Genomic DNA, 25,088 nt, shown 5'->3' with positions numbered 1-25,088 from the left:
TTTGCATATAGTGCAATTTAAATTCTATAAAAGCATGAGGAATAGTGAAAAAATAAATGAATAAATAAATAAAAATAAATAAATGACACCAGGAGATAACCTTGAATTAATCAAGCTGAATTCGTAAATAAAATAGCGCTACTTTTTTTGGGGGGGGGGAACCCACAAAAAAGGTTGATAAATAAATAAAATAATGACTCAATTAAAACTAAAAGATTCAGTAAATATTTTAAAGTTTACAATAAGGATAATTTGATTTAAAAAAAAAAAAAAAAAGTAAAATTGTGAAAACACAGTCATGGTAAACATAATTATAAATTAAAAAATATATATATATAATGAGGCGTGAAATGGAGCCAGTTAAAGTGGTTTATACAGAGATAAGTCAGAGTAAAGTGTTGTAAGTAAATGAGCATTGCTGTTTTGCTTTAAAACATCCACCGATCTTCAACTCTGTCTGTGCACTAGACTAAGTAATGAAGTCTATTTATTCAGTGGACCGCTGCTTTGTTTCCTCCCTGTTAGCTGGAGTTGTTTGTGGACTCTGAATATGGATGCTCTTCTTCCTCTTGTTGATGTCTGTTAACCCCTGAGTGTCCCTGCTGTGGACGCCAACACGCTGACTAGCATGTGTCTGAGCCCTCCTGGCCTCTGGAAGTGTGCGACGTTGCCGTAGGCCGATGAGTCGGCGCCGCGCTTTTGGACGGCATCACAAACACCGCTGTCCACATCTCCCTTACTCCCAAACCGTGTTATATTATTTCACCGCAGGAGCTGTCAGTCAAAGCCGGAGCCAGACGGGACGAGCAACACTTCTCCTCTCATGTTTCATTTCCGTCACTTTGTCAGCAGCGATTTCAATCCGGCTCCCACACATATATTTGATGTTGATTTGAACACGCCTTGGTGCTTCTGAGGATAATCTCATTTGAGCAGATGCAAGGATTCGATGTAACTCGATGACTCCTAATAGAGTTTTCATTCGGCTGTATATTGTTTCATGATGGAGTAGATATGGGGAGACTGGTTCCGCCGATACTATCGGTTCTCGCACAAACACAGAGGACGTGTGAAGAAGTCAGCGGTCATTTCAACAAAGGGATGAGAGGCGGCTGGTGACATCAGAGGTGAGGGAGAAGAGCACGGACAGTCCTGGTGGTGTACACACACTGGGATGCAAGCCGTTCAAATCTTTTGTGCGGGATTTAGAAAACCTTGTCCACATTTAAAGGGGATTTAATAACTGGAATGTGTCCATGTTTGAAGGTTGAAATGGAGGGAATAGAGTTCAAGCAGAGCATGAGGGAGGTGAAGAACAGAGTGAAGGCATGGTGGCACTGACAGTGGGAAGCTTTATATGTCAGAGACAGCTCGCATGGTGACATAGGGAGAGCAGACTTTTTTTTAGAAACTCGAGAACTTTAATCTCTAAAAATTAGTTAAACGTCCATCCATTTTTAACGAAAAAATGCTGATGTGTTTGAAATGTTTTCATTTGCATTTGACATGTTACCAATAGGTGTAATTGTGGATGTTTTTTTCTACACACAACCAGTTGCTTATCTACGTAACTTTCTAAAAGTGACTGGCCAGAGGAGCATGAGGTGTGCAATGCATGCTGGGAGGTCATTTATAGAATTGGGGAGGAGCTTCTAGTCGGGAAAAACTATCATTTGAGCTCATTTTTGGACATTACTTCAGCACTTTTATTTATTTTTTTAATTCTCTGATGCAAAAATTGGACTAGAGATGGAAAGAAACAGATTTTTTTTTTTTTTGTTGTTTTTTTGTTTTGGTGCAACCGTGGCACATATTCAAATGTTTAGCCAAAACAATGACCACATATTGTGAGGTTGATTTTTTTTTTTTTTTTTTTTAAGTTGTGGCAATGAGTTGAACTAGTTATTATTATGATTATTATTATTATGTGATTGCAATTGCAGTGTGATTACCTTTCACTGCTGTTTTTGAGAGACATGTATATTACATCGGGTGGAAACTCAGTGGAAAAGTACTGCAGTATGTTCAATGACAGCTTTGAAAAACAACCTCCCCAACGTCGGAAAATATTTAGTGTCAATGATTCTTCTTCAAGAATGTATGTCCATATTTGGGAAAAAATCAAATCTAGACATATTTTAGATAGGATTTTTGCAATATGCAGCTGCATCCTTGTCTCCTCCGACACTAGCTGCACGACGGTTCAGTATCTGGGTCATGGACACAGTCCCGCTGACAGTTTTGCTGGTTGGAACAAGAGAACACCTTGTTGCTTTGCTGTTAAAGGGAGCCATGTGCAATTTACTTGGCTCATGTCTTCCTGCTCAGTTTTGCCTTCCTTTGTTCGTGGAATCAGTCTGCTGCGGCTGTGTGCCGCTTCCTATCTTTGCTCTCTGTCCCCAATAAATGCACCTTTCACGATATGTTCCGCTCGCCTGTGGGCATGGGCACAAGGTTACGGAAGTTTTTGAAGTTTATTGAAAGCTGACTTTTTTTTTCAATTGAGATTATTTTTCTTATTATGTTTATTTATATTATTTCAACTAAGTGTGTAAGAATAACAATTATAATTTATGTAAATTCCAAAAAACAAGTTTATCATGACTAAAATAAATATTTTCCATATTTTTGCATGAATAATAAGAATTATAAAATCAGAATAAATTATTAAATAACTAGAATAAATAAATACATTCCAAACAAATTTGACTTTTTTAAAGACTAAGGATCTTTATACAAAAAACAAAGATATATATAAAATGGCTTTTATAGTTTTTAGTCATTCTGAAAATACATTTAAAAAAATGAAATTTAAACATTAAAAAAAATAAATAAACATAGTAGTAATGAAATTAAATCACCACAGATGTAACATCACAACAAAAACTTTTACATGCTTAGTTTGACAGTGACTGCATGAGGGCCAGCATTTCCCACCAGAGTTTGAGTATCCTGAGGTCTCATTCACGAGTGATGGAACTCAAGAGAGGCTTAGAGGGAAGCCAGGTTAAGGTGGCCTCATCCACTCAGGATGCCTCCCTGCTGAGCTGTTCCTGGCACGTCGAACTGGGAGGAAGTTCGGGCCTCTTTAGACCAACAATCTTGGATAAGCGCAGCAAAATGGAAGGTAATAACTCCTAAATAATTCAGATCCTTTTATCACAATGTGTAGTTTGTGTTCTAATAACATTTGTCGTCAGAATTCAAAGACAGAAGATTCAAAGCCGGATCAAACAAATCACAGTATCCTGGCAGCCGACAAAGACTTGTAACCTTGATATAAACATCAAAAACAACTAATGCACTTCATGCCTCGCAAAAGAGCTCTTTTGTTTCCTGTTGTAAATCAAAGCTTTGCATATCAAATGCCACTAAAAATCCAAAGGTAATATCAACTTGTCTCTCTGGATCAAAACATGATTTCGCTGCGTTCGCTTCACATTTTATAAGTAGAGCATTTTTTTTTTTCGATTCTTGAGACGCAGCTTTTCACGCAGCGCCGTGCCACTGCGGCGCCGTACTTTCACAGATTGAAGTCACAGCCACTGTCATTACGGTCGCTTCTGTGTCATTACATTGCGAAGACATGGCTGGAAGCAGCAGGACAATCTCGGTCAGCTCTCACTCGGGGATCCTCCTCCACAGACCCCCCCTTGTCTGTCAGACGGCGCCTGTTTCTCTTCTTTAAGTCTCTGGAAACATGCAAATTTTGGAATGCAAATCCGCTCTCCTGGCTCCGGTCGGAAATGTTTTACATTTCTAATTTCTTGTTGAGCTCCTGTGTCAAGCTGTTTATAAAGTTTTGTTGAGCCCCTGAGACGACTGGGAATTGTTGTTTGATAAAAGCCAACAAAAGCATATCACGAGCAAAAACGACCCTCTGGTTGCTGCGTAGTTCAGCCAGATGCTGCATGATTGAACCGATAGATCTTCCCGAACAAGAGAGGGAACAGTAACTGGGCAATACTTGTGAAGGGAAAAATCTTTGGTTTTCTATGTCTTACAACAGGCATGTCAAATCCAGCATATCATTCTGTATTTTAAACTACGTGCAGTAAAACTTAGTTAAACTACATTTATATTCTGTGATTCATCATTTAAATCCGATGCTTTTTGGGTTGTCTGCGGTAGTTGAAGGATATTAACTACAAACTAGAATTGTGGTCAGTAACATGAAGTATTTTTTTCCGTCCCAATATGATGTCACAAGTTCCCACCTGTAAAAGAAAAAAACAAATGATTTGCATAACCTCCATGACAATGGGTGTTACCATGTCATCTTGAGTATTTCTGGTACCAAATGTGTTGGCATGTGGTATGCGCCAGGTGATGATGTCACATCCGGCTGATATGATCTGTTTTAAAAAAAAAAATGTAATGACTCAGGATTCTATTGCACTTTCTACATCAAGCTAAACATTTAGACCCGCAAAAGACGACATGTCTGTTCTACTTCCTGGTCTGATGACGTCTGGGTTTTGAACCAAAAATCCAAATCGATATCTTAGCCTCACTTTGTCACAGCCAAACTGCACAGAAGCGCACATTCAGAGCTGGACACGCACCGGGCACCTCTTCACTTCTGGAGAGACGTCACTCACTCGGCAACCCCTCCCACATGCAGCGGCCACACACATAGAGGAACAGCGCACCTGCAGCAGACACTCTACATTCACTCCTACAAAAGCCTATTTTAAGGCTTGGAACGCGTTATTTCTTTTTCCATTCATTGTAATGGGAAAAATCGATTCAGATTTCAAACAATCTCATGGTTCATGAAACTACATTCAAAGATTTTCAAGCTGCCTCCCTAGACAGACCTTTTTCACTGCCTCATGTCAAATGATTCTGATTTAATCTCGCCTCTTCACTTGAAAAGGTTTTCTACTGTCAACAAAATGATTACAGATGACTGAAAAGAGAGTAGCAAAGGTAATTTTATATATTTTTTTAAATGGAAGCAACGAAGAGGTGAAGAAAAGTGTGTTGAAAAATTGCAGTACCAGAATCCAAAGAGAAAAGCAGTCCGCTTCACTTCATCAATCACCTGACAAAAATCTCTGAATAAGGTCAGGTATCTCTGCTGCGCTTAACCTTTCAGAGCCGTGCAGTTTGAAAATGAATATGTGCTTCATGAATCAAAGGCGAATTCTCATCTACATGGCATTAATGCAGTGGATGGTGCGTTGAATCAACCGTATTCACTGGAGGGGACGGTTTGAAGGACTGTGATGTAAACAAAGGATCTGGAAAACATTCGTGAAAAGCTACGATAGTATCGACAAGTGTGCTTCTCTTTGCTCACTCAACTCTTACTGAGATGTCGAGGGTTCTCAACATCAAGCCGTAAAAGGTGAAGTGCAATAATATCCGGCGCAGCCGCTGACATCAACAGTCTCGTTGACCTAATCACACCGATAATGGCTTCTCTCAAGAGCTGCATCCATGTTTTTGTATTTTTCTCAGGGCACACAAGCAAAGATGGGATTACATTCTCCTCGTCACTGCTGTTTTTCCTCCGACCTCTTTGTCATTTTCCTCTCCTTGTGCTACCTTTCAGGGCAGATTTGTGTCTCGAGCCCTCAGGTGACTCTGTGATGTCTTGAAATAATTTTCTTCATGAGCTTTTAATGTGCTTTTCCTCTGCCAGCCTCGCCTCAGATTACATTTTTCAATCTACAGCACCGCTGAACTCCTTATTTAGGACATATTTCTACCTTGTACACAACAGGGAGAGGAGAACCTTTTGATAAAGCGTATCAACAGCAGATATCTTAAAGGTTCAGTGAAGCTGGTTCCTTAGGAGTTACATTCAAACGTGGCTGCTAAAAGCAAGGGAATTGGACAAACATGTTTATGTGGTCATGTTTTTCAGTCTAGAAACTTCATGAATTTCACAGGTTAAATAAGGTGCCTTGCCTTCACTTAAGTGTATGTAGTCAAAAAAAATAGTCAAGAAGAATGTTTTACTGGGGCGTGATGGTGGGAAAGGATGGGAAGAAACCAGAGCTACTATAACTAAGGAGTTAATGAAAGTGAAAATTATTATTTTCAATTAAAACTCCAGACAAGAATTCAACTGAAGGAAAATAGCTTACAGTCCATATTGCATCATGAGATCAACTGTTATTCTCATCCCTGTGCTGAATTAATCGAATAACATCGACACCCACAACCCTTCTGCTTTTCAGTGGACCTCAACGTTCAGGCGAAAAATGTGAATTATTAATCTGAGACGGCAACAAAAACAATCTTAAATCTCAGAAATATACACATTGGTTTGGTTTTACACTCCCATTTTTCCACTGGAAAAAAATCCCTTAGCTCTCTGAAAATTTATGTTAAAATATTAAATACATGTTGTGAATATGTATGTAGAATATTAATGTCTTAAATTATGTCTTTTTCATGTGTGTGTAAAAGCCTTGCCTTGCTTGGTGAAATGGTGTCGTGGAAAATGTAACAACACTTGGAAAGCTTTCGGAAAGCAGCATTGTTTTTTGTGTCCTTCGGGATGAAACATGGCCCGTTGTTTAGACACCACATTTCCCTAAAATTATATATATATATATATATATATAAGGAAAATGTCTGGGAAGCCTTTGAAGCTAGTTAGCTTCCATATGCTAATGAGTTTCATTTTACCCATCTCCTGCTATCTATTAAGTGTCAGTTGGAACCCAAGATACATGTCAATTTAGTGTTTTCACCGACTGCTGTGGTGCGCTACTGCTCTGAGTTAGCATTTCTGAAAACTTTATAGTCTAAAACACGCCATTTGCGTCAACTACATGTAGTTGAAAACCACACAAACAGTGCTGCCGCTTGTTTGCATTTGTACGAACTTGAAATCATAATTTGATTAGTGTGCAAGGGCTTAGAGATCGTCGACGGCAACCTGTTGTGCTGAAATGCTATTTTACATTACGCTGTTTTTCATTAACTCGCACGTGTTTCTGGCTGCTAAAACACAAGCAACGACATCTGCGATTTGTCAATTCATTTTATTGTCAGTTTCTGTCGACTGGCCGCGGCACCGCTACTCTGAAAAAGCTTTAAACTTTGGAAAGAAAGAAAAAAAAAATCTTCCCTTGCTTGGTGAAATGGCGTCCTGGAGAAGGGAACAACACTTGGCTAACATTTAGAAAACAGCATTGTTTTTCGTGTCCTTCAAGTTTAAACGTGGTCTGTTGTTTTGACTCCACTTTCCCCACAAAAAAAACAATGAAGGAATGAGAGGCTGAGAAGCAAGTTAGCTTCCATATGCTAATGACTTTCATTCTATCCATTTCCATGAGCAGTTGTATGTGAATGTGAATAGCATTTGGAGTAGCTGTAAACTAAAGAGTCTATTTACTTCAAAGAGAATACATTTGGCACTGGTGAAATCCTGACAGTTTTCTCAATGATGGCTGCGTGTTGGAAGTCACATGACGACAACAGGCTGCTGAAATGGAGATATGCATTTTTCATTGCTTCACTTGAAAAGGTTGCTTGTGTGTGTGGCACATGGAATCTTGTTTCCAAGACATGAGCCACCTCCAGGCTACAACCACTCCCTTGCGATTTCAGTCAAACTGTTTTCGAATCAGAAGGTGCAACTACGCACCCACAAGCACTTCTTGTGTCTTCATGCGTTGTCCGACATGTGAGCGACGGTATCGTCCGACTTGCTGGGGGGAGACGTCGGCTTTCAACAAGTTGGGCTCCGACACTTCGGTGCGCGTTTGCTCACATCTGCTGGAAGACAACGAATCCTGTGTTGCCATAGCAACCCAGAGGAAAATGAACCCCACCCCACCCCCCCGAATGTAACCGTGTCTGACCATGTGGGGTGCTGGTAGAGCATCACTCTGGAAGGCTTGAAAGAAAGACTGCAGTTGTTCCGCTTCTTTCATCCTCTTGTGAGGAGGCCACCAGTGAGCCCAGTCTGGCTTCTTTCCTCCCACCTGAGTCACCCGCTCTCCTCTATAAGATAAAAGAGGGGCTACTGAGAATTCTCCCCTCAGGTGGTCAGACAGGAAGCACAGTCACCCTCTGTCTGCTGATGCACTGCTCCACATGTCTCAAGTGTGTCCCTTTGTTGTCTCCATCGTACACTCTCCGGCGAGTCAGAGGGGCGTGTGGACGCTCTAATGCCCCTAATAACCCGCGTGCAGATGTGCGCCTACAGCCGCTACAGTACACATGGGGGTGCCAGGATGGAAACGGGAGAGCGAGCAGTAATTATGGCCGCCCATGTTCAGCAGAAACATCAGAGGGAAGTAATTTGTTGCTCTATATTTAATCAGTCCAGATAACAAGAGCGACTGCAGCTGTCTGGACCGACGGAGCAGGAACGCCATTTCCTCCAAAAAGCCATTAGTATTTCATGCAACAAGTCTTATTTCCATCGTGGGAATAATAGTTATCTCCCTTTTAATCTACGATGAATGGGTTTGAGTTATCCTCCAACTTCATGCCCCGCCCCCTTCACCCCCCCTCACATTTCTCTTTCTCACCCTCTTTACATCTCTTTCCACCCCCCGTCTCTTAGGGTGCAGGTGGAGTTCTACGTGAATGAGAACACGTTCAAGGAGCGCCTCAAGCTGTTCTTCATCAAAAACCAAAGATCCAGTGAGTGCTGCTTTAAAAAAAAATTAGGCATGTTTTAGAATCATGTCCAAGCCACCATTGGTGTCCTCTAACTCGCGTGAGGTTTACTGTGCTGATAAAATGCATAGCAATATAGCACAAAACAAATATTTAGTGGCGGATTCTGTCATCGAAAAGTCACTGAAAATCAGCTATAATATATTCGGTGTGTCAACATTTCAGTAAAATGTCAATGTCAACAGCCTTACGCTTGTTTACAACCACTTTGCTTTGTAGGATATTCAAATGGATTAATGAGCTCAAATATCACCGGGTACTTTGAAGCCTTGACACATCTGTAGCCTGTTTAATGATGGCTCTATTTTTGCTGTTACTTCCACCAAGGGAGTAATGTTTGTGTCTGTCTGTTGGCAGAATGTGATATGGTGGTGTTCCGGAGTTTCAACTGGAATTAAATAATAAAAAAAATGATACTAAAATGGCAAATTCCATATTGAAAATATTCAATATTTGATAGAAACATTTTTACCAACATGAAAAAAAGTTCTCAGCCAGTGGAAACCTACACCAATATAGGACTAAGACTGAATTCCCCAGTGGGATTCGAACCCAGGTCATGGTGGTGAGACCGCTGAAACCCCAACCCCTGACCACCTGTGCATATCTTGTGTCCTAAACACCTGAATTGATGGCTAAAAAAATGTTGTCCGACTTCAAAATTTCCAAATCCAACTTTTATTTTGAACATAGACAAACCAACGCCATTGAACGCATAACTTTCTTGGTGTAGATAATAAAATAATCATAAATAATATAATAAAAATGTAAAAAATATATAATAAAAAACCGAAAAATTACAAATAAATACACATTGTTTTCTAATAATTGTAAAATGAATAACCCAAAGCTTTAAGCACTTTAAATCATATTTACTTTTACTTTTTTGGCTGTAATTTCTCATCTACTGTTGCAAGTCGACTTCTTGTTTGAGACATGCTAGCAAGCTAGTAGCTGCTAGCTGCGGCTAATGGCGACTAGCAAAACAACGTTCACTGTGCATTTGGCATTGTTTTGGGTGGTTGGATGATATTACTACAGTTGTGACTACTCAGGAACATTGCCAAAATAATGTTGTGTAAAGAAAAAAATAATTTCCTTAGCAGAGGGCTAGCGCTCACTTGCACCTTTCTCCCCTGCAGGTCTGCGAGTGCGGATGTTTAACTTTGCCCTGAAGGTTTTGAGCTGCCTCCTGTACATTGTCAGAGTTCTACTGGACAACCCGCAGGAGAAACCAGAAGATTGGTGAGGCAACAGCCTGCAGCTACCTAATGAGGCGACAGAAAGGTGTATCTGTGTGTGTTTGTTTGTGCTCAGATAGCAGGAAAGTTCAACAGGTCAGCAGTAAGCTAACAATGTTTATACACCTGTAGCTCTCTTTCAAATTGGTAATCGGCTATTAGGACTGTCAGCCTACGTTTAAGTGTCTGGAAGGTGAGTTTGACAAAAAAAAAAAAGTTTCATGATGGCTGTTGTTTTTATTTTCTGCTGGACAGCGTCAGCGGTGTGAACTGCACCAAACAGAACACGTCGTCCCGTCCCTGGAGCGAGTTTGACTGGTAAGGATGCGAGTCGGCGATAATGAGGAGCGATGGCTCCGACCGACGTAAAAAACGCACCCGCCCACCGAGGCGGCCCCGCTGGTCGGACATGTTGCATAAGCCAATCAATGCGACTTCGCTTAAGTGATGCAATTCATATGTTGATATTGAGCATTTGGGATCCAGGGTTATCCATCACCATCCAGGGCTATGGATTAGCTGTCAACATAATATGTATGTAGTGCCTGTGCAGGCTAATCAGCAGTGATCTAGTGGAGATAAAGTGTGCAATATACAGTGACCCCGAGGAGCCCAACCAGGAAGTGCACATGGACCTCAGGCTGTCTCCTGCTCTGGGACGTATTGATCTAATTGGTGGGCAGCGACACTGGCTAAGCTCTGGCTCCAGATGAATAAGGAGCCTGACAGAAAGGGATGAGCCGCTTCTCGCTTCAGGCGGGCGACTTGTGGGAGCGAATCTCAGCCTGGACAGACAGCGTTGATAAGCTCCGGGGCACCTATGGCTTTTTCCTCGCGCCAGTCTGGAAGCCCTTATTTCACTGTGTGAATATGAGCGTTCTCCGAAAGCCATTGTGCTCCACTGTTGCTCAAGTGAAGTGAGGTTGGTGTCGTGGTGTATCTTCAGATCTTTCAGTAGAGATGCAATCTTTGGAAACAACTCCTCACCTCTTACTCACCCTGGAATTACCGTATTTTCCGGACTATAGAGCGCACCAGAATATTAGCTCACAAAATCTTTATCGTACACAAGACGCACTGGTCTATAAGCCGCGGGTGCACTAGTGCTGTCTGCGCCACAGAAAATGCATAAGGATCCTCTACTTCTCGTTCTTTTTTTTTTCTAGTCAGCATCGAGACTGACTCATGAAACAAACTTGGCTATGTTCTGAACTTGAATCATGAACTCCTCACATTTTATTTACATTTAAAGTGTTTGAAACGCACTGTTTTAACCCTTCAGTAGATCGTTTCTGTTGGCAGAGCTGCAGACATGCGGGTGAAAACAGCGCAATTTGAGCGCTTTAAAGGTGAATAAAATGTGATGTCATCGGTTTTGTTGTGATGAGGCTCAATATTTTTGCCAGCGTGGCGCTCTTTAGAATGTAAAAGGGATGAGGGATGCTCCGAGAGACAGGGAGAGCACTCACCGGAAGCAGCTGTCTTCAACCATTTTTATGAACCTCTTTTGCAAAAGTTTCAGATTCAGGTGGCCAAAGAACGCTGCATCTGACACACACAAAACAGCAGCGAATTCAGTTGATTCCGCCTTAAAACGACACCTGAGAAAGGCTGGTCATCTGGCTCAATGAAATTCATGATTTTTTTGCAATATGCTTTTGCGTTCCAAATGACACACTCAGACCGGCGAGTGACCGCTGGTTCCTGCTGTTTCACTTTCGTGAGCACCAGAAAACTCTCTGTGCTCCGTTAAGTGCTGGTGTTTTAAATATCGTATTGACTTGGTGGCGTTGACGCCTTTTAACATGCATGTGCTGCAGGATGCAAACTTTACATGACAGACTGAAAAAAACCTCCACAGTAGACATGCTGTTGCCAAGTGAGCGGCGGAGTGAGCAGGGAAGGAGGGAGGAGCGGACGCATCACAAACCGCGGGCGGTGCTTCATCAGAGCGCCGGCTATCACAAGTGATCGGATTTTGTTATCGACAATGACAGGCATTCACCGATCACGCCGAGATCAGCCTTTCATAATCGGTGGCCGATCGATTGGAGCGTCCCTCGTAAAAATCCATGTATTAGCCGCATCGTTGTATGAGCCGCAGGGTTCAGACCACGAGAAAAAAGTAGCGGCTTATAGTCCGGAAAATACGGTATGTAGAGCAGGGTCACGTGTAGTTGCACAAGTGTGATAATGTCTTCACATGTTCTCTTCATGTGGTCCTGCAGGAAACTGATCATCTGGGTGGACAGACCTCTGCCACTGTGGGCGCTGCAGGTCAGATAAATCAGTGTCCCGAGCAAACAAGCTTGTGCAAACACCACGGCGCTCACACACCTCATCTGCGTCGCCTCCGATTCATCGCTCAAACTCATTCAGCCCCTCGGTGAATGAACGGCATGGCGACGAGTCCGACATGACATTACCGTTCATGACACACACACGCGAGAGCAAACATGGAGTCGCACACAGCCTTGCTCAGCTCTAATCCATTCCCTCTGAGGTTCAATCTGCACGCCTACAGATTCCACCCACACTCTGCTCCTCAATCTCCCCGACTGCTAATTTCTCTGTGCTCTGGTTTTTGTCAGACTGTCACAACTTTTTTTTTTTCCCTATGTCTGCCAACCCAATTCTCTTCTTCTGTGGCAGGTTCTCGTGGCTTTCATCAGCTTCTCAGAAACAATGTTGCTAGTTTATCTCAGCTACAAGGTGAGATATTCGGAGCTTCCTCAGCCATCTTTTATTAAATATGTGCGGGTGAAACTGTTTAGATGCTTCCTCCCATCGTGACAGTTTAGGGGAGGCCGCTGCAGAGGGTTGCCATTTGTCAACGGGACCCCTGGCTTTGATGTCGTCCGCTCTAAAAAGCCTACGGAGGGCTCTCTCTCTACAGATTACTCTGGAAGCTGGCGGTTTTAGCATTTACGGGGTTCCTGTCGGCTGTGCCTGTCCACCCACACCAGCCAGGGCGGCCATTTGCAGACAGCTGACACATTTACAACCACACTGACTGATGTGTTAAATGAGTAATGCTTCACAAAAGGCCACGCGGGAGTCGCACAACAACATCCCTGGCTATTGTATGTTGCAAAAACTGGTCCATTTCCTCAGGTCCGGCTCTGTAATCAGCCGTGTTATGTGGTAATCCCCTGAGGTCGCCATGACAATGGAGTTTCCTGACCCTCCTGGTTTGTGTTTCCAGGGCAACGTTTGGGAGCAAGTATTACGTGTTCCCTTCATTCTGGAGATGATCAGCGCTGTTCCCTTCATGATCACTGTGAGTGGAAGGATACGCATTGCTGAGCACGCCAAACATTGGCTGCTTCATGGTCAAGCTGTCAGCCATTATAGACCAAACACACAGATGTGACCGCTTTCTAACCTGTTTTTTTTTTTTGGTTTATTTCATCATAAGCCACATTTCTAAAAACTATGAGATACAAGATTATTATTTCATGTCTGAGGTCAAGTCGTGCCGTAAAATCGATGACATAAAAAATGCAATATGCTTCAAGTGAAGATAAAATACCTTCACAAAGTCAAGTTCATCTGATTCTTTTTTTCCTCTGTTAAAGGAGAGGTTAAAAAAAACACAAGCTGTGGGGAATGGTACGGGCAGGATGTTAGGACCAACTCACCCCTGGAGAAAGGGTGAGACGCTTGGCCGTCTGGGAGGGGCTCAGACGAAAACTGCTCCCCAGACTAGCCTGCGCAAGAAAATAGCCCTTTTCAATGAACACTTTTTTCTTTTTGTCCTTCTGAAATGCTTAAAGAATATACTCTGTCTATGTCTTTCTTCTTATTTCCACCCAAACCTAAGTGCAGCAATAACAATAGATGTAATAATAGGAATTTTACGAATTATTTTCATGCACTTTTTTCTGGCCTGGTCTTGGGTGAGGTGTCCCAGGCATGTCCAACCAAGAGGAGACCCAGGACACACTGGAGATCATGTGGTTGTTCTGCACACACACAGAGCGTTACAGACTCAACTTCCAACCACAGCAATGAGATCAACTAGCGATGCACTGTCCTTACAAATGTGTAGTTTCTCTTGGTCACTTCACAGACCTGGAAACCAGCCACAACCTCTCAGTATTGTTGCTGGGGAAAAAACGATGAAATAAATTGTCAAATCAATTATTCCTCTTCACCTGAATCTAAATCTAGAAGGTTGTTAGCCACCATTCCTTTCCCATCATTTCCCATCCCATCATTTTTTACTTTAAGTGAACCACATTCCACGAATTTCTAGTGCAAGCCATAATGTTCCATGATATGTATGTAGCTCTTATACATGCAGGTATCCGAGTGACAGTTTTGTTTTCTTGACAGGTGATTTTGCCCTCCTTCAGAAATCTCTTCATTCCGGTATTTCTCAACTGCTGGCTGGCGAAACACGCTCTGGAGAACATGATTGTGAGTGAAGCCTCGCCCAGTGTGCTTCTTGTTTTCACAGCTACCCAATATCTCGATTACTATCCAGCGAACACTCTCTCAATCGACTGTATTGCTGCAGTACTCAAGACTGATCTCTGTCTGAAGAACACATTTTCAAGGTCTTGTCTCGGAATTGTCTGCATTTGGACCACGTCCTGTCTCAGCCATCCTGAACTCTGGGTTTTCAAGCTTCCAATGTGTTAAATTCCTGACTAGTTGACTCCTACGGCTATCAACCTTCATGCCCAGAAATGAGCCTTATTTAGATGGTCAATATAGTAGACCAGGAGGCTGAAACTTGCGGCCATTTGCAGCCATCAGGCAGCAGTTTTGAAGCCCACCACTGGGGTTGGGGGTGGTCCCTACAGGGCACCAATGGCTGGCATTTCATGGTTCTCAGTTTGGTCTTCGGCTTGATCTTGTTCTTAACCTCTACCCCTCAAAGCTTTGCTCTTTGTTTTGCTCTAGATCTTGTTCTCGATCTTGTTGGTTCCAACTCCAAGCCTACTGCATTCTCCTGTCACTTCCTGCTCCTTTACTATCATCAACTTCCTGTCTAGTTCCTTCCTTCCAGTGTATTAAACTGTGCCATCCAGCTGTTATGTTTTCACATGCACCAACAGGGATTTCTGTGTTGTCTCGCCCCCTGCAGAATGATCTCCATAGAGCGATCCAACGGACCCACTCAGCCATGTTTAACCAGGTGGTGATACTCATCAGTACCCTGGTGTGTCTAATGTTTACATGGTGCGTAGACACATCTCCAAGGGGAAGAGGGAAGCAGTGGGTTCCAAGGTTTCAGTGCATTCATGGGTCCAAGAAAAGTCTGAGTAGAAAGATACCTGGTGACAGACAGTGTGGGCGAGTCATTTGCTCTAGTACAAACACCGATATGTCGACTGGTTGGTTTGTGGTAAAGCTTCTGCAACAACACAGTATGAATTAAACTATGACCCTTTTAGACTTGGCATTTCCCTGTTGCGCCATTTATCCTTCTAAGATCACGATATTGAAGTGTTGCTGCACACGAATTGATGCACACAAAGGTTCCATCACACCAGCGATGCGTGAATCCACACTTGTCCCTGCACATATGTGTGTCGTGAAATAGCAGCCCTCCAATTAGGATGCCCCCCCACTGGCACCTGTGTCATACCCAGCGAGTCTGTTTCTGCTCACCCTCTCTTCTGCTTTCTCACAGTATCTGTGGAATCCAACACCTTGAACGAGCAGGAAACAATCTGACCCTGTTCGACTCGCTCTACTTCTGTGTAGTCACGTTCTCCACTGTGGGTTTTGGTGATGTCACGCCGCAGATTTGGCCCTCCCAGTTGTTGGTGGTCATCATGATCTTCGTGGCACTTATCGTGCTTCCAATCCAGGTGAGAATGACTGACGTGTGCAGCCGGTAAAATCCCCCAAAATGTTGAAATTATTTCCTTTCTTTTTTGCTACATGTAATTTAGAATATGGACTACCTGAAGAAGAAAATAAAAATTAATTTAGCTTAAAATGTTGGAATGGCAAATGATTCTATTTTGGTTAATTGGCTCACTGGGGAGTGTTGTGTCTCATTTTGAACGCCCTCAAAACTGCTGCTCAGTACTACCACAGCAGCTAAAAAACACCTGGATATTGTGCTTATAAATGATTCAAACTGAGTGAAAGTCCATCCATCAATCCATCTTCGCCAGCATATCCGTCGCTGGGTCGCAGGGGCAGCAGCTTCGTTTTTCTCCCTGGCAACATTCGCCTGCTCTGACTGGGGCATCCAAAGATGCGTCCAGGCCAGTGAAGCGATACAATCCCTCCACCTGGTCGAGGGTCGAGTCGTTGGTGTCTTCGCAGCTGCCCACAGGGTATCCTCATAAGATGCTCGAACCACATTATCTAGCTCTTTTCAACACAGAGAAGCAGCGTCTCTCTCTCTCTGTCTCTCCCGAGTGACAGAGCTCTTCACCCTGTCTCTAAGGGAGATGCCTGCCACCCATAGAAAGAAACATATTTCAGCCACTTGTATACCAGAACTCGTTCTTTCCATCATGACGCGAATGCTACAGGGGAGGGTTGGCACGAAGATCAATCTACAGTAAATGGAGAAAGGTTTAAGTACCCTGGAGCCTTGTTCTCACATGAAGGAGTAAGGGAGTTGGACATTGGTTGGCGAATCAATGCAGTTGCTCTACCGTACTTTTGTGTGTGAAAGAGAGCTGAGCCAAAAGGCAAAAAGGCAGTGATAGTACTACTGCCACTACTAAAAAGGAATGAAATCAAACACATATTTTATCGCTATATAATTTGTATAAAATTGCATCGCTAAAAGCTTTTCAGGTTGTCTTGTGGGCCTTTGTTCTGCGTGTAAATGTGTGCAGTAGGACGAACTGAAAACAACCATAGAATGTTATGCTGTGGGTTAAAGGGTCGTCCTTTTCTGTCAAGAGATGGTTAGTCTCAAAATCACTGAACAAATCCACCAAAGCATTTCAGACTCAGAAGGGTGAAAATCCTCTGAGGTAGTGTCCTTGTGTCGGAATAATGTCGACCATTTTCACAACAACTTCACCTCCACTCTTCTGCACCATTGAACACACAAACAAACATGAGCGCTCGACGTCCGTTCTCATCCAGAATACTGTGACTAATGAAGAACTGATGTTGACTTACAGTTGAGCAAGAACGGGCTGAAATACATCTGTATTCATTCTAAATCTCTTAGCTTGCCTGTATAGTTATTAGGTCTTTGTTTTAATTTAAATAAGGGAGCTGAAACAATCCACAGAGCCCTTCTGAGTTTGAAACCAATTAAATGTATGTAGCCTTCTGAGCCTTATAGGATGTGCTGAAGCAGAAATGGTGGTAAAGGGATGCGGTGTTTAAAAAAAGTCATTGTGAAGAAAAGGATTCTGGAAAAAGGGCAAAAAAATGGCCTTAAAATGAAAGGCTATCTCTTGATAAACGGAATAACTGCTGACCAGAAGCATATCCAGCTCCTCATTTTATTACTGAGAAAGGAACATGGCTGTTCAGCGAGCTGTCAAATATTGAAACTTCGAGATAATCTTTTAAAGATTTGCTCCTCTCAGAACAATGTGATGACTCACTGCGTCCCACGTAGATTTACACCACTATTTTTGCTCTCGAAAGGAAGGCAGTGAGTCCCTCTCTCTCACAAGTCCCTAAATCCCTCTTCTGTCATTTGGCTGCCCCATGGAGAGACCCTGTGGCAAAACCACTTTGAAGCATTTGCACACAGGTGCATTCAGTGTTGGTACAGTGGCTTATAAAACACCTTCACTATCCTTCTTCTTCTTCTCTCCTGGCGTGATTGTATTCACCCCCGGGGGGGGGTGGCTATTTCACGTCTCCCTAAAGACGCTAAAGTGATAATAATGTCCGTCCGTTTCCAATACTCTAAATAAAATACATGTGCGCAATATTCAACATTAAAGCAGCTAATTTTAAAGGGACATTTAGTGGAGTTAAAGTGTAAAAATGCGTCCTACACATGCCGACCAACTGGCCAACATTCTCACATTCTCGCTTCCATTTTCCATCAGGTGTGATTCGTCACTCACAGGAACCTTTTAAATAGTTTATTTTTCACAACTTGAAGCCACACGAGGCAAAGGTGATGCGTGCACCTCCAGCATGGATACGATGTCATGCCACCTCTCTGGTGCCTCCCGTATTTCATCCCTAAATACCCCTTGACATTTAGAAAAAAAGCCCCCTCTAGCTGTGTGTGTCGCGGTCCACAGAAGAGCCATTCATCGCATCAGGACACTGCGACTGTAGCCTAGTGGTTCCGACTACTTCCTTTCACGATAGACTCAAAGGAATTAAAAGCTATTGTTTTCATACTGACTCATCACATAATGTCACCAATGTCGCAGAGGTCATGAACTAAGGTTGCTGTTGCTTCCTCATTGAGATAATATAGCAAAATCGATGGACCAATTTCTAACAGAATCATCTGAAATAAGAACAAGAACTCAAATTCTCAATGAGAAAAAAAACATTGGGTCCATTTTAAATGCAAGCCTGAGACTAGGGGCTGGATATTTGCTTATGTTTCTTCCCATTTCATCACAGTCAGGAGCAAATGAATGCATTTTAGGAGCCTACAAACCAACAGATTTAGCCCTGCTGGCAGCTTTCATCAGCCCATTAGACTCCTGACTGAAGACACACATGCATGTTTAAACGTTGACACTCTTCTTCTAAACTAGGTCCAATTAAAGAAGTTCAGCGATGCATGCGAAAACATAAGCAATGGGATACAGCTCATTACGAATGACTTTTGCCACTGATAATGTGTGTATTATCAAAGTGCGTTTCAGATTTGCAACTCCCATGTTGCCCATAGCAATATTCATGGGGGGATGTCTATTATCTTGAGGTGAAGAAAAACATGTCAGAACTAGATATTGCCCCCCAAACTAGCTCAACTTTAATAGTGACTGCTGCAGCTGCTGGTTCAATTCCTGCTGTATATCCTCTGTGCTGTACACAGTCCAAAAAACAAGCGAATTCATGGGCAAGCTCTTAAGGGTGTACCCCACTCCTCTTCCCCCAAATAGCAGGGATAGGCACCGACTCCTCATGAGTGAATAAAAAATAAAATGTATGAATGGACATCATAATGCAAAGCTTACTGCTCTCTGACAAGACCTTTGAGGATCGGCTTGCCCACCCCAGGTCAAACAGGTATATGGTCCGTTCATTTGTAGGACACACACCTTCCCTCCAAAGGCGAGGCTTCATTTCAAGTCAATACCAGTCAGAGCTCCTACTGTTGCAGTACATTATGGGGCTACAGATGTGTAGTGGGAGGGGCCATTTATGTGTCGATGTAGACATGCCTTTTTTCAATAGAAAGAGACATTTTGGATTGTTATTTCAGAAGTAAATCGTGTGCTATGTTGAATGCCGATCCTGAAAGCGCCGACAATGGATCCCAAAAGAAAAGTGCGGGTGAAGAGGCCATTTGAATGAGAGATTTTTCCTCCAAGAAGAAAGTGCAGTTTCGAGGCAGTGTCTGTGGTGAAGGAGACCAATTTACAATTTGACACCAAAGACTGAGATAAGGTTGCTATATTTAGCCTCCAAGAAAAGCAACACTCTTCCCAAGAATTTAAGGCAAGACTGTTTCATATTTCTTGTTAAAACATTGCCTGATTTAGACGGTTATTGGCCCACGACTTGGTCTGCGTCTTAAATTTCGGCCTGCTGTGCCTCGATTCCCGTGGTTCGCCTAGAGAATACCTCATTCCTCCTCAGTAGTTGGCAGCTGTGTGACCAGACAAAGTCGCTGATGAAATTGTGATCCGTGAAAATCCCGACACAGAAGTTGAGTCGCATCAATGAATGACAAAAACAAAGCTTTCAGATTTACACAACTCGGCTCTTTGTCGTTGGCTCCTTTTAGTGTCAATGTGGATTTCAAGGCTTATTCATGAAGAAAGATCATTCCAACTTAAGTGAAGTCTGTGGTTTCACCTCGGTGTTTTTAAAAGCTGACTGATAATCTCTGTGATGAAGGGAGACAGATAGTATTTATGAGTGAGCAAGAGTTTTCCGACATCATCGGCCTCAAAAGCTCTTACAGCTGTCGGACCGTGAGGTACAAAAATGCACCTTCATAAAGCCCCTTTTTCCCAAAGACTGCTTTCTAGCTCATTAGCCTCTGCTCTCATGTTCCTTTCAGCCATCTGACTGCGCCGTACTCTCAGTTTCCGCTTAATTCCCAGCAAACACTTTCCCTAATTAAACCAAACTACACTGGACAAGAGTTCTCTCGGCTCCTCTGTGTATTTCAACTTGATGCGATTTCCATCTGTTGAATGTGGCTGGTGTCTCTCTGAATTATAGTTTGAGCAGCTGGCCTTTCTCTGGATGGAGCGGCAGAAGTCTGGCGGGAACTACAGCCGCTACCGGGCCCAGACGGAGAAGCACGTAGTGCTGTGTGTCAGCTGCCTAAAGATCGACCTCCTCATGGACTTCCTCAACGAGTTCTTCGCTCATCCACGACTGCAGGTGACTCCTCGTTGGGGGTGTTTGTCCGCAGGAGCCCCAACAGCTAAGGTTAACTCAGAGGATTCATTGAGCAGCAGGACGGATCAAACCCAGTCTTTATTCATGTGGAACAGATGTGTGTGCTTGCTCAAGGGCATGCGCATGTCTCATTGAACATTCATGTCGACTTCAGACGTCAGTGTGAGCGGACCGCACCGCTTCAAAGCCTGTTCTGGTGTCAAATTTGGGCTTTAATAAGCATCAGGTTATCATTAAAGTTCATGAGTCAGTTCTCCAATGCGAGTCCACAACCCTTTGACTCATAACTTCCCAAAGCAATCACACACACTTATGGATTTTACCTCATTTGGTCCGTCACGGAAACAAAGTAGGGCACATTCTAACATGACCACATGTGTCAAACTTGAGGGCCGGGGGTCCGTTTATGACCCACTCAGATGGGCTGCTTCCTCTTGATATCTCGCTGCACGTGTTCCGCATGATGTCACCAAGTTAAGCTCAGGGAGAAGCCTCCCGATGTACGACGTATACAGGGACAGGTAGAGAGTATTTTGTGCATCTATTAACTCTCTTAATAATAGTCCTTCATAGACAGAAGTCTGTGTTGGAAATTGTGACTAAAGAATACACTTCCTGACCTCTGTCAATTAGACAAAACTACTTCCTTCATTGCATAACGCATTAAGATAGCTCTTAATGTCAAGCTCTTAAATGCTTCACCTTTCCATCCAGACCACCATTAACCTTTTGGGCAGGTGAGGCAGCTTCCCATGAAGGAGCAGCTAAGTGGTTTTCCTCTTGTCTGTTCAACTGAGTAGCTAGCAGGAGATGCCCGTGGTGTTCAGCAAAGCTCAGTTTAGGCCCAATTTTATTCTCAAATCATGTGACTTAACGTGTTCTGTCTCCAATTCAGATGAACTTGGGGTCGAGCCGCTGTTGTAGCATGTTTAAACCAGTTGGATGACTGGAAGTTTTCCCCAACTTAACACATTTATATCTTACATTATCGCCTTCTGTTCCCCAAATATCACTCAGTTCCACTTTGCCACTCATGATCTCCCACTCCCCTGAAACTGAAAGCCCATCTCAACTTAGCATTAGCACCCCCGCCTCAAAATAAAAGTAAACCTGACCGGGTAAATATACTGTTTTTTATAATTATTATTATTTGATATGTCCCTCCACTTGCTTGCCTTTGACCCTACCCTAAGACCAGCACGCAGTCTCTACACAACATTATCATCATAACTTCATAGACACCACAGCTGTTACCCAACAACACAAACTCAATCACACCGTGTCTGGATTGGTAACTCCAGAGCTCCAACACAAAAACAAGTGAGATTTGAAAGTTTGACAGCGTGAGATGATATAAAACATGAGGAGGCGGGGCCGAGTGAGCAGCAGGGAGGCAAACAGCACACAGCAAGTGTGAAAGGATGAGACCGTCAGTGTTGATGTCAGAGAGCGTAAACATGGAGGAGTATATATATTCAGTCAAAGCCAATTGAGTACAGGTAAACAGTGACTACCTTCCTGGAAACACACTTCCTATTCTTCAGTGGTAACAAGTGTTTACACTGTTTAGCGTTACAGAACTGCAGCTACGAGTGTAGTTTTATTAGCTATGACTTGGAAAATCCTTTCATTAAAGATGTGCATTGGCTTTTTAAGGGGATCTTCGCCACAGATGATAGTCTGCCTTCATTCCCAGCTGGAGCTTGGTTGTCATGGCAGCAAGTTGTCATGTGAATTTGAGGATAAACTATTTTTAAAGGCAACAGTTTTTTGACGGAGAAATGATGGATTTGAGGAAATAAGGGCTGATATTAAATGTATAAAGAAACACCATCAATGTGCTGAGACTGCAGTGGTAGAGGATACATAAAGACATAAAAAGAGAGAGTTAATATCTGAATGGTAGTTTTTTTTCCTGTGTTGTTAGGACTACTATGTGGTGATCCTGTGTCCAGCCGAGATGGACGTCCAAGTCAGACGAGTCCTCCATGTTCCTCTGTGGGCCCAGAGAGTCATCTACCTGCAGGGTTCTGCTCTCAAAGACCAGGACCTCATGAGAGCCAAGTAAGTCCCTAAAACTGCTGACAAATTTCAGTCATGTCATGATAGTCATTATTATTTAAACCATCTGCCTGAAGACAAATTCAAGAATGAGCAAGACAAGAGTTAAGCTGGAAGATGTTCCTAGAGGTGTAGATTGCGAAACACGTTATTGTCTCTCGTCGAGCCTTGAGCAAATCAAATATGAAGCTCATGAATATTCTTTGTTTTTCTTGGTTATTTACTTCTCAGCTGGCTGAAACGAAGCAAGCCGTTCGCCGTTCATTCGCCGCTTTGCTATCGACTCTCCGACTTCACACCGGGGACTCAATTTGCTTGTACATCAATAGTTTGCGCGACTGTGGGTTTCGGTAATTAATTCTCACGCACAAGAATGTCAGAAAAACAATCGATCGTCGGCCAATCTAATGTGTCAGAGGAGGCTGATGTGGTCTTAAGAGTCCAGTTACTCTGAAGGGTAAATAACAAAACAAATTATTAAAGGCTCCAGATGAGCAACAAGGCGGAGGTCCAGCTGTCGCTCTCAGATTTGACTGGCGACCAAAGCAACCTGGAGCAATATGGTTGCACCCTGGAGTGTGTAGCGCTGTAAACAAACTCTTTAAGTTAAAGAAACTTTGTTTCTAAGGACAAATAACAATTGTGACATTGATGCACATTTAACTGGTGCTGCTAAGCATCGCCCCCGTTGGCTGATATTGGTAGTGCAACTATTTTTTGGTCACATATTTGAAGATTCCCCTCCTCTCTTAAGTTATTTCAGGAAAAGTATTGCATGCGTGTGAATAATTATTTTCATGAAGGTTTTTGACAAAGGGGAACCATGTGTTTCTACCCTTCATGGTTTTCCCTTTGTGCCTTTGTAAGATGATTAAAACTGAGAATTTTTTAACCTATATTTGATATATATCCCCAAATCTATCGTTTTCTGCCACCGGTGTATTTAGAGCATCTGTCAAACCTAAGGCCTGGGGCCCAAATCTGGCCCGCCAAGTCATTTTTTGTGCTTTAAATGCATACAGTTGGCTCAAAATAAAGTTAATTTCCAAGTTAAAGTACACCAAAAACTAGGTCATTCGCAGTGAACGCTGGTACTGTGACCTAAGGAGAGTACTGTGTGCAAGTTTTTGTGACTGGTTTCTAGCAAAAGGAAAAAAATTGATCTGAAAAACTTTTATTTATTTATTTATTTTTATTTATTTTGACACTTTAAAGTAAAATTACCCTCAAAGTGACCAATGTGGTTGCGACTTTATTTCCAGTTAATGCAGCATCAATGACACTAACTTTTGTTCTTGTCCCCATCTTAGACTGTGTTCATCATTTTTTCATGATTCGGTTTGACACCCCTGGTCCCATCCTAGCTACCTAGGGCGAGAGGCAGTGAAGCACTCACAAGTTAGAGTCATTGACTGATCTGGCTTCAGAGCTGTGGGAGGTGCTTCCCCCAAATCTTCCTCAAGTGGAACTTTAAAACATGACTGTTTTCATTTTTTCGTCAGAACAAACGTATGCTAAAATAGTAAAATAAGTCATGTTCAATATTCACATCATTATATCGGACTGCTTACAGTTCACACAAGCAGAATACCTGAAAGAAAATCTGCCTGCTCTGCGCCACATCGTCCGGCGATATAAATAAACAAATTCCATCCAAGAGAAACATCAGAGACACAGACGAAAAGAAAGCGTACGACCTTATCTGACCACCTACGAGAGTTGGACTTCATGCTGAAATTTTCCAGCCACCCACCCTCACTGCCTCTCTGCCTGATGTATCAACCGTAAGTGTATTTGCACAGGAAGTGTGGTGGACCTTCACTGACTTTCATGGTTTTTAATAGAATAATTTAATTCAACGGGAGCATCGCAGCCAGACAGCAGCTCATAAGGCTTCACCTTCAGATGTACCTCTCACTGGCTGAAAACATCAGTCAAAACTTTGCTTGTAAAATGCTAGAAATAACCAAAAAAAACACCTGAACTAATGAGGGTCGGATAGCAGCATGTCTCAAAAACGAATTTCTCCAAATATTGAACCGACAAAGGCGAGTCACATGGCCATACTAGGTTCTGAAGTACGAGCCTCCTAGTTCAAATTTATGCCCTCTTGGTTTTACGACTGCGGCACTCGTGGCTGGCAATATGACATAAAAACAACGGTTGAATTTGTTTAAACCTCCTGTCTCCTACTGTCTCATCCCTAGATGGTGTGGCCTTAAAAGACTCACCGGCCCAGTTATTGTTCTCTTGTCTCGCACTCTTCAGTCCTCACCTGTTCTCTCTCTCTCTCGTCGTTGCACTCACTCACTCGCTCTCTTTTCTTCTTCTTCTCTCTCTCGCTCCCATGACATCGTGCTGCTCTACTAACCGCCTGCAGGATGGACGATGCCGAGGCCTGTTTCATCCTCAGTAACCGGTTTGAAGTGGATCGCATTGCTGCTGTACGTTTGTTTTATGTTGCTATGAACACTTCAAAACATCCAAATGGATTTATATGTAACCCGTGTTGTGGTTGTAAGAGGCTCCTAACACTTTAACAATAACATCAAGTGGCATTTATTGCAGGCATGCTGCGTGGAAAACGAATAACAAGGTGATATTTATAGCCAAAACAGAAACAAGGTGATACATGTG

At 42.8% G+C, this 25,088-nt stretch overlaps 1 protein-coding gene and 1 long non-coding RNA gene across 4 annotated transcripts in view; one reads left to right on the top strand and one right to left on the bottom strand.

Annotated features, from left to right (window-relative positions):
• LOC128751670 (potassium channel subfamily T member 2) overlaps positions 1-25,088 on the top strand; it is a 60,483-nt gene that overhangs the window by 11,267 nt on the left and 24,128 nt on the right. For 2 of the 3 annotated variants that reach the window (XM_053852877.1, XM_053852876.1), the window contains exons 2-13: positions 8,537-8,616; positions 9,795-9,897; positions 10,149-10,211; positions 12,122-12,170; positions 12,546-12,605; positions 13,099-13,173; positions 14,232-14,315; positions 14,989-15,083; positions 15,538-15,718; positions 20,208-20,372; positions 22,318-22,454; positions 24,832-24,895. In XM_053852877.1, the coding sequence (XP_053708852.1) occupies positions 8,537-8,616; positions 9,795-9,897; positions 10,149-10,211; positions 12,122-12,170; positions 12,546-12,605; positions 13,099-13,173; positions 14,232-14,315; positions 14,989-15,083; positions 15,538-15,718; positions 20,208-20,372; positions 22,318-22,454; positions 24,832-24,895 (1,156 nt within the window). Of the gene's footprint in view, positions 1-8,536; positions 8,617-9,794; positions 9,898-10,148; positions 10,212-12,121; positions 12,171-12,545; positions 12,606-13,098; positions 13,174-14,231; positions 14,316-14,988; positions 15,084-15,537; positions 15,719-20,207; positions 20,373-22,317; positions 22,455-24,831; positions 24,896-25,088 lie in introns of those variants that run through there. The other variant, XM_053852878.1, reaches the window with a different exon arrangement.
• The window catches only part of LOC128751671 (uncharacterized), a 37,806-nt gene continuing 15,485 nt past the window's right edge, over positions 2,768-25,088 (bottom strand). The window contains exons 3-4 of the long non-coding RNA XR_008413271.1: positions 4,298-4,355; positions 2,768-4,217 (exon numbers count right to left, since the gene is read on the bottom strand). This is a non-coding gene — a long non-coding RNA (uncharacterized LOC128751671). The remainder of the gene's footprint in view (positions 4,218-4,297; positions 4,356-25,088) is intronic.

The sequence above is a fragment of the Synchiropus splendidus genome, chromosome 19 (genome assembly GCF_027744825.2).
Source record: "Synchiropus splendidus isolate RoL2022-P1 chromosome 19, RoL_Sspl_1.0, whole genome shotgun sequence".
NCBI lineage: Eukaryota > Metazoa > Chordata > Actinopteri > Syngnathiformes > Callionymidae > Synchiropus > Synchiropus splendidus.
The sequence above is the reverse complement of the archived record's forward strand: the minus strand, read 5'-3'. Positions and strand labels throughout refer to the sequence as shown.